This window comes from Pieris napi, chromosome 1, assembly GCF_905475465.1.
Source record: "Pieris napi chromosome 1, ilPieNapi1.2, whole genome shotgun sequence".
Taxonomy (NCBI): domain Eukaryota; kingdom Metazoa; phylum Arthropoda; class Insecta; order Lepidoptera; family Pieridae; genus Pieris; species Pieris napi.
Window position 1 is genome coordinate 5,777,136 of NC_062234.1, and position 18,436 is coordinate 5,795,571.

Below are 18,436 nucleotides of genomic sequence, written 5' to 3' on the forward strand. Positions count from 1 at the left end.
TGTCTTTCTTTGCTTTTACTTTGCAATAATAAGTGTTTCACTTTAAGAACTAAACCTAAGGCAGAATCCTTTGATTTCCCGATATTGTAACAAATCAGACCATAACGATCGGCCTGAACGATTCCAACATTCTCTCTCAACACCGCTAAGTACTACTTCTTTAATCATTGCAATTTCGAAACAAGCTCAAGTGTCGGTGTCGAATAAATTCTGAATAATGTAAACGTGATAACAATTTAAATTCTTCTGTAACGGGTCTAGAGCCGACAAAAACAACAAACAAAGTGCCGCGATGGCGATTGGCTCTCTCGGCGAAGGGAGGCGTCTGACTCTCCGCCCCGCCCGAAACTAGCGCCACCGCTTGCTCGCTCAACCAGTCCTTATCTTCCATTAACTTGTGAGAGACGTGCTGCCTGAAAACAATAACAACGTGAACATTAAAACGTTTCAGTGTTAAATTATGCCTCGACCAACTCGTGAATCGTATGGAGACCAGAAACCACCGTTTTCATACATCGCACTGACAGCCATGGCCATCTGGAGCTCACCAGAGCGCATGCTGCCGCTATCAGAGATATACCGGTTTATCACGGATCGATTTCCATATTACAGGAGAAATACTCAGCGTTGGCAAAATTCTCTGAGACACAACCTCTCCTTCAACGATTGCTTTGTGAAGGTGCCGCGCCGGCCCGACCGACCCGGCAAAGGTGCTTATTGGACTCTTCACCCTCAAGCATTTGACATGTTTGAAAATGGGTCTCTTCTCCGCAGACGTAAGAGGTTTAAGTTGCACAAAGGTGATAAGGATAGTTTGAATGCGGAGTTGGCAGCCCTAGCCACTTTCAACCGAGCATTTCTAGCAAGACAGGCGAGTACAACGCCTTCATCAGGGATGACTATGTATGCACCTCAAGTGGCGTTGTGTGCAAGACCTAGCCCGGATCCAATGGATGGGCCAGACACGGCGGCGTTGTTGCCGGCGGGACCACGGCCGCGTCGGGCATTCACAATAGATGCACTTCTAGAGCCTGAGCCGCGGCAGTCCTCACCATCGCCACCTTCTCCTCAGCAGCCCCAGCCACATTACCCTATGCCACTACCAGCACCGTATCTACTAGCCGCTCAAAGATACCACGCAGAACTCTTGGCTGGCCTGCAGCAGTCCTGTCTGCCACCTCTCTGGACATGGCGAGATAGCCAGTTCTCACATTATACGCTTAATTCATGAATGGTGGGTATACCGATTTTATGTCACTTTTGTTAACTCAAATTTATTTAAACGTTGTCTTCATGCTAATACAATCCTATTGTATTGTAATGTAGGGACAATTCATTCATTCATCAATTAATCAAAGTTAAATCTTTTATAACTGCAGTTGCATAGAAATAAGTCAAACTTCATAAGTATCTTCTTTTTCTTTCTTTCTCAAAGTTTCTTGATAGCATTCTTGACATTGAATTTTTTTTCTTTACCTCCTACAACAGAGGTTTTTTTTGTATTCAAGTGCATGGATCTTTCATGCCTTCAAATTCAAAACAATCCAATCCCGCGGACTTTTCAATAAATAAAATCTATCTGCATTTTTAATTTTTTTAGAAGAAAATTGTATTGTACACATGGCCGGATTTAGAGGTTTGTTGTCTCAGGGCAACAAAGGAGTGGAGGCCCCCGGCCCCGTTTATTTTCCAAATAAAATGAAGAATTTTTTTCAGTCGAGTTTTTCAATGAATAATTTATTGTTAAACCAAGTAGATTATTTTAGTATTTAACAAATATATCAAAAGAAATGTTGTTTACTAGTCGGAATATAAAGAATAATCCTAAGTCTCTATTGTGGGGGGCCCTCTTTTGTGGGTGCCCTCCCCTAAATCCGGCCCTGATTGAACACGTAACCCGATGGTGTCACTCCAAATGTGGCCAAACATTAGTAATCAAATCCTAAAATTTACTGACCGTTAGAGGCACTTGAATAGATTTGCTTTGTTGGGTTGATCTCTTGGCGTTGCGAAAAGATGTGGGGTCTCTCTGCATCTGCTACCGCATTTACCATGGAGATTGCTTAGAGGTGTTGCTCGGGTTAATATCTGCAGCTGAGTTTAATCATCGGACATAGAGGTAGTATACGAAATTCCACCCGTTTCACCTTGACGTCCGTCGTTCCACAACTGAGCGATATTTAAGGCAGTTTTTGCTTCGAACCACCACTATGTGGAACCTGCTACACACTGAAGTACATCCGAACAAATTCGACTTAGGGTACTCCAATAAAAAAACATGACAATTCTTAAAAGGCTGGAAACGCTCCCGCGAGCCCTCTGGCATTGACAGTGTCCATGGGCGGTGGTATTACCGAACATCAGGTGAGCTACCTGCCCGTTTGCCCACTGTTCTATATAAAAATAGACTTTGATGACAGGTAGATAAACGACTTAGGTTAGTGGTAACTAGACGCTGTGACTGGGTGAAAACTTTTTTAATTAATCCGACACAGATACCAATTTAAATGAACCTCATACTTAATCTAACTTCAGCGATAGTGAATTTGATGTTTAGTCAGTAATTTTTGAAAACCAACAGCTACACGAAATTTTTAAATCATATTTAACTCTTAAATAAAACCTCTATATAGCTCAACGACCTAAAATCAATACTGGTCATAACAATAAGGTTCCTCGATATACTCTGAATATCTCTTTATCAAGATTTAATAGCCATTCTTTTCTTTCCAGGTATCACTTCGCCTAGTTTCAAGATCTCAATAGTTCTAGTGTTAAGAAAATGTAGCGGCACCTTACGCCATGTGTTATATAGTTTTGAAGAGGGGAACACAGTGACTATTTAAACAAAATGTGAACATTCCTTTTTATTGTATGAGGTTTTTTAATATAAATTAAATTATCTATGAAAGGCGAAAACAAGAATTTTCAAGATTAAATTGGTAAGTTAATAATTACTCACTAAACCTTCATGCACATTCAATACATGTTTTGCATTGTTATCTACATCTAATAATTTCTGGACTACGGTTTCTTTATTTTCTAGACATACAATATATATATAAAAATAAAAGGATGCCTTCAATAGTATCAAGCGCGTGCGATGAACAATGATTTTAGCAAAGATTGTGTAAAATTGTAGATACATGATGTAGATTATTATTCAATACTTATTGATTACATGTAATAGTACTATAGGTATGTTGGTTTTTATATTTTTAAAAAGCCTATAAATAGTGGCGTCTTCGCTATTCTATAACGGCGCATATACATATTAGTCGCTTATTCACATTATTACTTCATACTATTTACTTAAACATAAAAATCAAGTGCAGACTTATGTTTATTTTACAATTATAATCCATAGATCTGGATTCAATAGATAGACGTACATAGACATTAGTAGAAATGAAATGGTCATCCTCAGATTTCAGATTTTGACCTTCTTTGACACTTGAAAAATTCATAAAAATCTACACCAATTTACTACTTTGAAAAGTATTATATACAGGTGAAAATTACACGGAGGACTAAAATGTTAGAAATTTAATTATATCATTTTAGTACAAAATTTTTTCACGTTTTGAGGTTGTGTTGTCGTTCCTCGGCCAGCATTGCGATTCTGTAACTCATTTTTCGAACTCACACAGCGGTTTTCACAGCGGCGGTAATGCTCAAAACAATAAACTACAAGCTAAATCCTTATCAGAAAGCCAAATCGTAAAATGAAAAAAAAGTGAATTTCAGAATCGCAAGGCTGTTTCGGTTGTGCATTTTTTTTTTCAATAAGAAAGAATCGTAGGACATCATAAGGCCGCAGTAAATTTCGTGTATAGTCGAATTGGAACCACAATGAGATGATCCAGATCTTATTTTAATACATTTTTGTTATTAACAAGATTTTTAAAACCAATTTTCGAGAATTGCAACAAAAAATAAAATATTAATAATAACGCTACTTTAATTCCGCACTGTAAAATTTACAAATAGGTGTTAGTCAGTTGTTATTTCCACTACTTCGTCTTTCTTTTTGGGTAAAGGCCTCCTCCTGAACTTTCCATTTTGATCTGTTCTTTCTCCATATCTCTCCAGAAACCTTTATGATGTCGTCAGCCCATCGCTTTTGTGATCTTCTCATCCCTTCGTTTCTCTTTCCTGGAGATTGCCTCCAGCTGATGGCTTCGGCGGTCCATCTTCTGTACATCCTGCCATGTGGCCAGCCCATTTCCATTTCAGCTGTGAGGCGTGGGTTAGCGCGTCTGTAACCTTAGCTTTTGCCTTGATCTGGTCACTTCGCTTCGTAAAAAACGAAGAGACTTTAACTTTAAAAATCTTAGCAAAAGTAAGTACCTCCAATAAATAAAACTGCAAAGCGTTGACATATATGCGTTCGTCTATAACCAATTAAATTCATTGTATTGACACTGATAGTTAAAAATTATCAATGGTATCTACAGGCTTAGTAAGTCAGTTAAGAAAATTCCCATTCCTAGAATTTACACGCGTACTTCAGTAGTAAAAAAAATAATATATATATAGGTATAATTTCTTGGAACATTTAAGATTCTGTTGCGCTTTGATTTGTATTCTAAAGTTTTGTAGACCTACAGATAATAAACGATTAATCTCGTCCAATTCTCATAACTTCGTAAACCCACAGTTGATAGAAACTTGATTTTTAGTTGATTTAATTAACAATGTAAATATCATAGCTTAAATAAACAGCGCGTTTACACGAGAGATAATCGATATTTCTTGTAAATTATAATTGCATTCACGGTTTGATCAGAAACGATTTATTTCAGGAAAAGTTAACGCCAGCAGAAACAATGGAAAGCCCCAACTCTCAAATAATTACTTTTTTGTTATACTTCGTAGATTTTGAATCTGTGATATTTCTGTTAGTTAAAATGTAAATATGTACAGCTACCTGTAATTATAAGTAATAACATATTAATTTATTGTAATCGTAATAAAAAGAAAATATAATGTATGTGTTAACCATTTCTAGTTTTAATTAAATTTTACCATTTATTATACTGGATTCCCACCTTTAATTAAAGATATAATCGGACAAATGATGCTTTTGTGTAGGATATGTAATTGATATGTATGTTTGAAATATTGACTGATTTAGGCTTAGTGGTTTGACCTACATGGCGTATAAACCGGAGGACCTGAGCTCGATTCCCAGTGAATCAATTATGGCGCACAAAAGCTGAAAAGATAAACCAAATAGACACAAAAATATTCCTTGGTTTATGGGACTTCAAACATTTGAACTAAGCACAAATGTTTATTTTGAATTTGGAATGAAATGCTTTTTACATAATTAATAAAGCTATTTTTTATTTATGATTTCATATAATTATTATAAGTTTTATTATTATCGACATGTAAAATTTATTAATTAGAATGTCTTTGAATTTACGACTTGTCCTTGTCCGTGACTTGTCCTTCATGTAACAGGCCAAAATTAAATTATGGTATTTTTAAACTATGTAGGAACTTTAAGTATACATATAGAATAATGTCCCATCAAAAATTTCTCATCTTGTCTTTGTCTTTCAATGTTTTAGTACTTGACATCTTTACATATGTGGCTTCATCCAATAGACAGGATATTAAGGAAAAGAAAGACATTAGGATTTGGAATATAGATACTATTGTAAACTAAAAAGTTACACTGCCTTATGCTTCCTTAATTTAGTAATGAGGCATTTATTTAATGCCTGATTACTTAACGATTGATTGATTTAACTTGTGCCGGTCTTTAGATACATACCTAATATCGTTATAATTAAATGTGAACTCTAGAACACCATAAAGAATATTAAATTACTGAAATGGTTTACAAAATAATATACATATTTCTACATTCAAAACAAAATTAGTCTCATTAGTTTGAAGTTTATAATTATAGAAGAATAATAGTAAATTAAGAAGTATGAATGACGCTTGGGATACTGTAATGGACAATTCTGAGTAGCTGACTCTGGGTATCTATATAAATAAAAAATATCCGCAAAATATGTTGCTAAACGCAAAACTCGAAGGCGGATGGATCAATTCGAATATTTTTCTTTCTATTTATTCTTTGAACTCTGAGGAAGGCTTTTATGGAGAAAAAAATTTCACAATTTTTTTTTATCTAGTACTTGGTTTTTATACCGGAAAAGCAAACAGTTTCTAGGGAATAGCATAGCAAAACGTTCCATATGTTGGTATGTACCTAATGTTGGTAGGCTAAGTTAAAAAACATATTTAGGCGAAGACGAAACGTTCGCGAGGGTAGTAGGTATACAAAAGAATCTAAAAATACTGACGGGTCTCTATCCGTTAATATCGATATTCTATTAACTATATTATATCGATGTTTTATTAAAAATCGTATAAGAAAAACACCCAAATATCTATGAGTAGCGTTAAGAAGGAACCGCGTCAATACAAGACAAAAGACTGACCTGTGAGACAAATGTTTATGCTCCATATGAGTGTCGCAACACACACTTATTTATACACATACATACATCATAGGCCTTTTATTTTTCTTTATTATGGTTTAAAAATTAACACTAATATGCATAGGCAGTAAATAGATAGGCCCATTGAAAGCTCAATACATCGGCATAGCTCAAAGCGATATGTTACGGCACGTAACAATGCAAACATGGTCTCTGTCGGCGCGGGCGCAGCGGTGTCACAACACACAATTGCCGTCTCTGGCGCTGCACCGAACCTAATCGCGGACAATGCATCTTGCGCCGGCTCAAAGCCAACGAGACAAAAGGTCTGTGTGCGGGCGGCGGTGACAGTACCGGATTCCCTTATAGTTTCGTAATCAAAGCTTAATGTTTAGCGGGTTTTCTTTCAGGAAGAAAATCTGAAACATTTTCGTACTTTCAAAATTCAAAATTTCTTTATTCAATAACAAGTTACATTGTTTTAGAAGATAATAAAGCCCCTGAACTAAGTCTAGGGAGACCTGTACATCAGGGTACTCAAATTATACTTACTACGGGTACTTAAATTATATTCATTCAGCCACAAATTGTAGGTTGTCCTAGTAATTCGTAGTAACTTCAAAATATGTTATTTATATTTGCATAATAATAATCCAGCGGCGCTACAACCCTATTTGTCTCTTGGCATCAGATTGTATCCGTTTCTTTGATAATTGTTATTACATAGACAAATAGGTGACCAGCCTGTCTGACAGATGTAATTGATTTTTGGATTTGAGACAGGCCTGTTTCCTCACGAGGTATTCCTTTAAGATATGCAAATAGACAGTAAGTCCGTTGGTGAAAATCCGGGGCTTGAATCAACGACCTCTGGGTTGAGAGTTGTATGCTGAAGCAAGTAGGGCTTCACTGCTTTTAATTGTATAAATCACTAATTATGCATTAATTAATGTCATCATGTAAAATATTTCATTTAATTTAACCTAACGTAAAAATTAAGTGAATTTTAACACCATGATATAATGGGCATACGTTTATCACATTGCAATGATAAAATCATAACAATCTCGGCGCAGATTGATTTAATCTCCATTTATACAAAGTTGTGATAGCGTCATCTAAAAGTAATACGGGTGTGATACCAATTGGTTGCGAAGTTGATTCGTCGGCGTCTATTAATCTGTTCTCTATAAGACGTTAACGTCTGATCAATCCTTTCCATTGAAACAATCTCTAATGCGTTGCCGGCACAGATAAAATAAAACGGTAGAACCATAAACATTCCACACATTCGACCTCTGCCGGTCGAACCCGTCTGTCCCGCTTTCTCCTGGGCGTTCTATCTCTTTCCCCCTGCGCCGAATCGTCTGCGGACTCCATGTTTCTCTCAAGTTAGATTCAAGATAAAATGGAGCTCATAATGTTTTAACAGTTTCGACGTTTGAAGGCAGCCGATGGCCGATTTAATTTTCCTCCCCGGGTTAGTTATAATTGAGTCGATTCGTTCAACGTACTAAAGATGGAGCGGGAGTCCGCCACGGAGTCTACGTAATCGATTCACGTTAATTGATTCATTTATTATCCTGTGACGGCAACTAGAAAACAAAAGATTGTTAATGCATTCTTAAAATATTAATTAATATCATAGCGTTCGTACCATTTCAAGTCCCTTATAAGTTTGCAGCAAAAGTGTGATCGGTAACATGATTTGAAAGATTTTTATATGAACATAATAAATGCTGAAAATGTTACAATCCCCGTTTTTACCTTGTAACCAAACAAGATATACTTACTTCATGGCGGGAATCCTTCAAAAGGACTGTATGGAACAACAGGAAGGAAGTATTGAGAGTCCAAGACAATTAGTTCATTGCTCGGTCACTCTTTTGGTACATAATATTGTCGATATAAATTCAATGTAACATTTGGTAAGTAAAGAAACATCGTCTAGAATAGAATAAAACCATGTTCTATTGTGTTACATAATTTAGGAATTTGTTTAAGGAAATTCGTTCCAGCAAACACAAAGGAAAAAGTAAATTTTGCAATGTAACTAACTATCTTACAGAATGGAATTAGTCACAGATGCCTGCGACAAAGACCCACGTTCCAACGCCACCTACAAGAGAGCCGTCGGCATCACAAAGCTGCTCAACATATACAAATAAATAGTCTCTCAACAAATATTTTAATAAGCACCTTGAATTGTTCAACACTCTCACCTGGACCGTATCACTAAACCATTTTACGCTTACATCACCTTACAATACGTACCCATATCGTGTAACGGTGACAAACTCTTAACTTACCATGAACAAGAAGGCCACGGACATTGCGAGCAGAATGTAGTTTTTAACATAAAGTTTTATGAGCCCTTTGGAAAATTGGAAAAGGTGGCAGATGGAAGCAGTAGATAGTGTCGGACGGCTGCCCGTCGTCCAATATATCAGGCTAAATAAATAACCTTTACATCTGGCATGAGTGTTTCTTCGTTACTTTGCATAGGTGATAAATTATGTGTTCCTGTTAACCTTTAAATTATAACTTTTATTAATAAATAGGCCTATTGCAAATTTTATTTGTTAAAGCGCACCACTACAATCTAATGTTCTAAAATACAAGACACTAACGGTGGACAACAAATATTCCAAAAAATTAACATTTCCCAATAAAGAGCGAAAAAATATTAACTGTAGCTTAAGCATTACTGATTTATAGCGAATACCTGTATAATATGTGTCTAACTTCGCTTTTGTTTTAAATTAAGCTCTGAATGAGCAGCGCTCCCTATATTATATTTGAGAAGAATTTGAATTTACTATGTACTAATAATGTTTAATGAACGAAGTAACAATAATAACAATGGATTTTTTTTTGAGAACAATGCGTAAATGGGCTGGAGGCTCACTTGATGTTAAGTGATACCGATGCCCATTTACACCAACACTGTCTGAAGGCTCGCAAGTGCGTTACCAGCTTTATAAGAATTGGTTCGCTCTTATCTTGAAAGACCCTAAGTGGTTCTGAAATACTTATTTTGGTTTCACAAAGTGTTGCGTGAATTTTTAATATTTTAGTTATGTTAGACTTGTCGGTTCGTTATTTTATTAACAACACTACCTAAAGAAACAAAATTACTCATTCTAAAAATAAACTCAATTACTAATAGCATACTATTACGGACTAAGATACTTTAATAAACCATGTTTCTTAAAATAAACTTGATTAATGACATCCGCAAATCTAACAGATTGCAGAATCAAAACAAGAAATTCCTAATGCTAGAAGGTCGAACGTCATTTTACGTGCCGAGTGATTAATACCACATTTTGCTTAACCAAAAAGTAAACATATTAATAAGTAACCTACAGCAACTAGACCGCTAATTATAATAATTATACAGGTTTAGGATCCCACTCTAATCCGGATCCGAAGCGGCGGAGTATAAAACCAAAATTTATTGCTCACGTATGAGACTATAACTAGTTGCAGCTAGTTTACAAATTATTTTATTATAATTACTCCCTTTTGATCATGGCGTCCCGAAGGAATAGCGTGGAATATGACGAGATATATTGTTGATATTCTTTAAATTAAATAACTGAAATTATAGTGTGTCCTTTTTAATTGTCTACATATGTAATTACATTCTTTATATCTAAGCAATTGTATATCTTATGTAGGTTTGCACTTCTTGCGGTCATCTTATTGATTTTTTTCCTTACAGTGGTTGCTTGGATGTGATCACTCGAAAGCAATAAGCCGCCCGTTGCCCTCCTGTTTATTAAATAATTTTAATTGTTTCTCAACTAAGTATAAATAAATAATTAGGATGTTTTAGTTACGTAAAAACATAGGTACTATAAAATTACTTCTGAATACATACAGTAGGACTCCAGATAGTATATAATTAGCTTATCAAGTAAATAAATCGTTAAAATTATTATTCATGATATACGATAAAAAATAATTTTACCATGAAGTTATTCTATAAAGTTGATATAAGCACTATAGTCATTTAGAAACATGATCGTTTGTTATAGTTACTAAAGTAATCTGCATGGTCAGAACAAAGCTATAGTTATAAGTTGTATTTAGCTATACGTAGTATAAAGCAACTACTAAATATGTAGCGACACATACAAATCATTGCGATGACATACCCGGCCAATCAGTGGTTACACTAAATCTAAATTTAGGTGGGATGAACAGTTCTCTATCCTTCCTCCACAAATATCTTTTAAGTTTTTTAAATTTTTGAAGTTTTTCTGACAAAATAATAAAGAACGAAAAGGCTATCCAATCAGTAGAGCACACCGATATTAATTATGAATATAAAACGGAATTCTAATTAGCTGCGACGTTTTTACGATTCCGAATACATAATTAATGTTATAAAGTTTATATTGTCGGCTACAGAGATACAGGTAGTTTGTAAATGTAAATAATTAAATTGCTTGATTTAAGTCGTTTAATTAAGACGCAGCCATTAATTTACATAATCACAAATCTTGACATTGTAGCAAACAACACTAACAAATTACAAATCAATCTATAATTCATGTTTTGACGCATTTTTATATCTACTTTTAAATATCAAGGAGAAACGATCATTTTATCTGGTTTATATATTTTCGTAACACTATAAAGGCTTTAGTAATGTATACTATTATATAAATGTTCAAGTGTGTATCGCTACGTAATACAGAGTGTGATTATCTAGGTTTGTAGACCCCCGATAATCAAATCAATTTCCAAACAAAATAAAGGATTACAGATTTGTTTACGGGATTGGTACCCAATTATTTTTCCAAACTTAATATGTAATAATAATAAAACCCGACTATTTTCAGCCTTTACAAATATTGACTATACAGTTTAGATTCGTTATATCCATTTTTTTCTTGTTATCCTAATATCCTAGCTTACTTCAGTACCTCCGTTATTGATCGGAACCCCTTCACGGGTAATGACCTCCTCCAGCTTTTTCCAAATATCTTACTAGGCTTCTTTCTTACTTACTACTTATCGAATATTTACTGTAAAGATTACTCTTTAATTGACGCTCATTGGTCTAGTGGTTAGTACCCCTGCTTGCGAATCCATGGGTCCCGGGTTCGGCTGAGATACATCGATGTGATGAGCATTTGGTGTTGTGCTTAGGTCTTTAAATATGTATTTATATGTATATCTATCTATAATATGTACCTATGTATATCCGTTGCCATACCACAAGCTTCACCAGCTTATCATGGGACTAGGTCAACTGGTGTGAATTGTCCAATCATATAAAATTTATAATTGTATGCTTACGACGTTGACACAAATTTACGTATAGCTATAAATATTGTATATCATAAAATTTTGAATCCCAACTCTAGGTTTTTCTGACACGATTCCTTCTACACGCGAACAAATTAGCGCAGTATATTTTTCATAATAGAAAGTATTTAATAGAAATAGGAGTAAATTGTTTTTCACTGGTTAGGTAACGCGGTAAGGCACGACCCACAGGCAACTGTAGCGGCAAAAACAAATGGTAATACTGCTATTATAGCGGCGGCAACAAAGACCCAATCTCCCGAGAATGCGGATAACAACCCAATTTGTAAGTTGAGTTTCTTGTGATACGTAAAATTATACTGATATAATACATTCATCGTTATAAGTTCACTATAATGAATAAAAGTAAATTAAAAATAATTGAATACATGTTTTAACCCTTAAAACTGAAATAATGTATAAAGAATACCAATTCTCAATGTCCACATCACCGTAGAAATATTTTTTTCCAATTAAAACTCTTCGTACCAACAAATAAAATAAGCACGTAATTAACACTCAAAAGCCGAGACAAACAATAATAGCCTCTCTTAATAGCAACGCTTACAAACACCGCTCACAAAATGCCCCGCTTTCATCTCGCAGAGTTTTTCGCGTCTTTTTGGCCCCAAATCCATCAATTCATGTGATGGATGGACCGCTGGGCTGGCCGGGCAATCCAAATTCAAATTCGCTAAATCTTCTCACAGTGCTATGAAAACAGGTTGGGTCGTTAACAGTGTACGCGAGATACCTTTGAAGGTTATCCCGGAGAGGGATGCGGGGCCGGGGAAGGACAGGATGCGTCTGGCCAGACTCACAGGCTACAGTGATTACAGCCTGCACGGGGCTAATCATATTCATACAAGTAACGAGTGTTAATATTAATATGAACTATTTATTTAATGTAGGTACATTTGCTTTTCTTTTATTTTTAAGTAAATAATATTTATTCAAGAGCTACATCTTTAATATTATTATGGGCAGGAAGTTTATCTAATATGCTAGGTATCTCGCCGGTGGTTTAAAAGGTTGTACTTGATTTCTTAAAAATTCAGAAAATTTTTATATACAATTTCTTTAAAATTATTTACGTAACTCAACGATTTGAGCTCAATATTCAAGTAAACAATCTTGAAAAATCCCGGTGAATATACTTCCTTTGTATTTTCCGTTTTTAATAATAAACGAAACGAAAAATCACAATACAGTACAGTATTTGTAATAAAAAATGGACCACTGGAATAAATACAATTAGATTTCATTTACATTATGCCCGCAAATCTTGCAAATCAGGCGCGGGCGCGACGACCGTCTGACAGCTGTCAGCGACGCTTGTCAACTGTCAGCGTTGTAAATAAAAGGTACATTAAAGTAGTTTTAATTCAATCGAACTACATTAAATTCACTTGAGCGACGCACTCATTACGGCTTCATTTTGTTATAACAACAATAAAAAGGCGGTTTATTATTCCGCAAAGGTTGACAGCTTTTGTGTCGGAATCAATCTTGGTTTATTCATAATGATGAAAAATCCGTTCCAGTACGCAACAAAGGAGCTAATGTTTAAACCTCCTTTTTACATCGCTAATGTTCTCAGTGTTCTATTGTTGAAACTTGAAAGCTTTTCAGATTTATATGCCTTACATTAGGGGTAATCTGAAAATCATAACAGAATTTTTTTTACAACTTCCTTTTTACTTATTTATTTGTGTAATTAATTTGTTTCGGCCTCAGATTTTTGTATCTGTATCATTGTAAGATCAGACTTCTGTACCAACTTCTGTAAAACACGAAGTTGATTTTTGTATCTAAAACATCGATTTCCTACCGATCCTTTCCTTCACCGTGCGAGTGAGTTTCCCTCTAAGAAACCTCCATATTTTACAGCCGTGATGCAAACGTACGACCTTAGGGTTGAGGGTCGCATATTCTAAAACTGCTCCTATTGTTGTTGCTAAAATACCTACGCGATGGGTACCATCTCAACATTTATAGCCATCGCTTCATGGATTACTTTTAGCTTTATGTGCGGCATCGAGCGGTAAAGCGGGCCATAGATGGACCGCATGTTGCAGTCAAGACCGACTGCTGTAGAGAGGTCGCCGCACGGCGATCTGCAGTTTCCATACTAAATTCATATTCGCAATACACGGACCGCTCGAGCAGTTCCTGAGCAAACCGCATGTTGCAGTCGGTCTTGACTGCAACATGCGGTCCGTCTATGGCCCGCTTTACAGTCACTGTTGCAGTCGAAATGAAACCCAGGAATACGAATCAAAGAGTTGTCACCAAAAATGTAGTCTAGTATCTTGTAAGTTCTACTTTGAATTAATATAGGTTATCGTTATGGATAGAGCTAGTGGCCTCAGCGTGCGAACTTCACCTTACGAGTGTGCATTTAACACTCGTAAGGTGAAGTAAAACATCGTGAGGAATCCCACATGCCTTAGACCCAAAAAGTCGAAGGTGTGTGTCAGGCACAGAAGGCTGATCACGACATAGCTATACAGAAATCTGTTTTTGGTATTTTTAGCGTTTAGGAAATAAATAAGGTTAGGTTTTAAATATATTTATGTAGCTTTGTTGAGTTATACCGAATTTTGTATGTTAATATTAAATTTAATATTTGAATTATTACAGCAAAACCACAAACAAGATTAGGAACAATGAACCAAATTTGACTTGTCAATCATAAAAAAAGACCTCATAAATAAAAACTATTATTTTGATTTATCGAAATGAAATCAATCAAAACTTTCCATTACGAAATGCGATTATAGGAGCCAATCAATATTTTATCACTTGCAATTATGTGCATTAAATCGACCATTTAATTACGATAGACAATTTTGTTCAAACGATTCGTTTTATTAATCGACACTTTAGTTTCGCGTGCAAACATTAAATAAATCGTTCACGACCAACATAAGCACTAACAATTTGGTTAATGGATTACAACTAACACGTACTTTTTCGCGAATTTTCTTAATCGAAATTTTTTAATATCGCCTAGTCGGGCTACGCTTTGAAACTGCTTTTTTTATCATCTGGCTTGTGATTAGTATATACTATACATCTGGCTTGTGATTAGTATATACTATACATCTGGATTGTGATTAGTATATACTATACATCTGGATTGTGATTAGTATATACTATACATCTGGATTGTGATATATACGGCAACGATATTTTAAATTTTGCAAATATATTTATATAAAAGATATCAGTTGCAAGCCCTCCCTAATCCTTAACAAGGGCGGATCCAGCTTTCGCGTCAGATGTTATGGTATTAGAACTTAGTAAAAACATTTGATTCATAAACACAAAAATCTTTCTTTTTACAAAAAGTGGGTGGAATATATCTTAACGGGCTTTAAAAACGAAAACGAAAGTAGAGTCAATTCAACGTATATTTTTTTTAAACTATCAGAAAAAATATTCATCCAGTATCGCTGTCCAGCCCTGCGATTCTAATAATCAACAATAAACTACAAGCTCCCACCTTGTCAGAATGCCAAATCTTAAAATGACTGCTTCACGACAGATTTGAGAGCGACTGCCGATGCGAAAACCGCTGTGTGAGTTCGAAAAGTGAGTTACAGAATCGCAGGGCAGGCCCCGGAAGGCTCATGAACACACCAACAATAATTCTGCGTCTGCTTTCGTCCACTAAGGATGTAATGTAATAGATCTAGAAAATAATTCAAGATCTATTCGACTTCTTAACTAGTTATATAGTTTCAAATTACTACTTTTTGATATATTTTTTTAGTTTCAATTAAGGATTATATATTAGTATAGTTATATATATTATATTACAATGGTTCTTTTCCAGGGGCAGATATACTTAATGGCTTTTTGGACTACAGCCCAGGGCCCCATGGATATGAAAACAATAGGCGTTATTTAGAATAAAAAAATCCTGCAATTAAAAAAATCCAATCCTAATGTTGAAATCTCTGGGATCAATCAACTCATGTGCGATGCGCGTCTATCGAACGGAACGGGGAATTCCCCGTTGCTTGTTTTCGGTAGGTATATATTATATGTGTGAGCATCTATTACGGGGGACTTCCCCGTAATAGCCCAGAGTCCCACAAATTCACGAGTCGCCCATGTTCTTCCTGTATATAGCGGGCAAAATAATAGAAAGGGTGTGAAAAATTTATCAGTGTCACTCATGATTTAGGGAATTATCGTGAAATAAATTTTCTTTAAGGCAATTTTTTGCATAAAAGAAATTTACATAAAACGAAGATTGTGAGGTTTTTATAAACTTGTTAGATTTTTCGCTTGAATAACGCGGTGCGTTAACATTTTGCTTTACAGTAAAAACTCCTTTACACCGTTATTACCAAGTCCGTTGACTTACTAACATCATATAAAAGGTGCTTAATAATAAATGCAAACTATAACGATAAAGTTTGTTTTTGCCATTATCTCAGGAATAGCTGGTGTACAAATATATTTTTTTACGTTGCATAGTTCATCAAACGAAAGTCAATATAAAATCCTGATATAAGCGGATTATTGTAGATAAAACTTCGGGCCCAACTAGCACTGAAGTTCATCTTCAACGAAATATTTTTCGACACTCGTTTATAACTTGCTACATATATATAATAAATTCCTACTAAGTAAACCATACCTATAGGTTCAGTACGTACGTTTAAATAGCTTAAACTGCATCACACAAACCTGAAAGTAATGAGAATATTAATTGATTATTCAAAATAGAAATTCAGACTAACAAAAACAAACTTTGGTATTATCAAAAAAAATGGACAATAATGAGAAAAAGATTTGTAATAAACGCAAGATCGTAATCCTATTTTCTAGTCGGTTAATGATACACGGATCAAAGTAACACCACAGATGATGCCACAAAAAACCAACAATACTGATGTGTCAAGTCCTACACTAGCCATTACAAACAGTAGAAAAAACGCATCCTAAATGCTTTACAAAAACTGACTCACACAAAACGGTACCGGTCGGCGGGCTCAAAGGTTTCACCGGACCATACGTGATCTAATGACAATTACTAATCGCACCTTTTTTTATTTAAATCTGATATTAGAAAAGTATATCGCACTTTGAATTTCTGGCTCTAGTTCCCATGATCATTCTGCTGGCCAAAATGTCTTACCCAATAGAAACTTCCACTCCTCCTCAGCCATTTCCCGCTAGTTACTGGCCTTCAGTTTACTCCCGCTTTGGATATATTATATTTACATTTATTTTCAGCGTCTAAATTGATATTCATTAGTACCATGTTGGTCCTAAAGACTATATACGCCTTCAGTTCAGACCCCCTTTGACGATCCGCGCTAGAATTATCAGAGATGATCCATGAATCTTCATATCTTTTGAATTGGGCAGAATTTATCGCGAAACCTTAGTCTAACAATGTATTTATAATAATTTCATTTTTATTTCATTATTTTTTAAATTTGTTGAAATCTGTGTCTGTACGTGTGGCAAGTTTGTAAGCGACTCTACAATCGTGAACGCTATAATAATAATTACTAGATGTATTTTAAACAGTGATCAAATAGGCAGGAAACTTATCTAATGTTTTGTGACACTACTATAAAATACTAAGTTTTTGCATTTGCCTATAAAATTCTAATAATTTATATGTTGTGTTAGGTATACTGTTATATTACATTATTAGCATTACATTGTTATGAATCACAATGTTATATTCAAAACGTGTCTAAGCAACACTTAAGAAAATGTATTATTAAAAAATGCCTTACTAACAAAATGAAGGCGTATTTACACGAAGCAAGTTTCTTGTTCTCCAGAACATTGAGGTTATAAATAACTTTGATGGTTCAAAAATAAACTCTATTAGAATAAAAATAACCATAAAAATAACAAAATCGGAAATTGACATTTCGATACATTGCAATATTTATTACATAAAAATATACCTTACCAGCTTAAGGTGTTAAATATCACAACTTTTCTATTTTATCCGTCATATACAATTTGAATTACACGAAACGTCCTAACAGGTTAATATTTGTAACCCAAAAAATAATTATAATACCTACATATAATCAGATTTACTTTTAAACCTGCACTACAGGCATAAATATGACCAATAATATAATTACTAACTACCTATATTGTTAAACTACATAAGGATCTGAATAGTTACCAAAGAAAAGCATTCACGATAATATTTAATCAAACCTAATCATAAAGTTAAAGTCGAGCACTCACCAATCTTGTATGTCAAGTTTCCAAATTGTGAGGGGCGGGCGGACATTACAATCACCGGAACTACACGGCGGGATGTCGTGATGTCACCGAGACCTTCATTCAAGACTATTCAATGACGTGCATTCAATTATAGCCCTTATCATCGTTAATTCATTAAAAAACTTCATTGAAAAAATGCTAAAAGCTCGCTAAGCACACTTTTCTTACAACTGAAAAATGAGTTAATATTTTCATTTCTTTTGAACGTATATATTAAAATTAATTAGCCCTAATCGTTGTTGTTAGTACTGAAATTATGTGCTTGTAACATATAATCATATATTAAATTAATTTTTATATTGTCTATGATTTTCCTCAAGCCATGCGCTGTGCAAAAAAGCTTATGGTAAACTTCAGTAACGAGACTAACC

The 18,436-nt window shown here is 34.8% G+C and overlaps 1 protein-coding gene across 1 annotated transcript; it reads left to right on the forward strand.

The window, feature by feature from the left end:
- Nucleotides 1–390: 390 nt before the first annotated feature.
- Nucleotides 391–5,004, forward strand: LOC125054747 (fork head domain-containing protein FD4-like). The gene is made up of 3 exons (XM_047656797.1): nucleotides 391–1,234; nucleotides 2,734–2,942; nucleotides 4,806–5,004. The coding sequence occupies exon 1, from the start codon at nucleotides 461–463 to the stop codon at nucleotides 1,229–1,231; it is 771 nt and encodes a 256-aa protein (XP_047512753.1). The 5' UTR covers nucleotides 391–460; the 3' UTR covers nucleotides 1,232–1,234; nucleotides 2,734–2,942; nucleotides 4,806–5,004.
- Nucleotides 5,005–18,436: the final 13,432 nt, after the last annotated feature.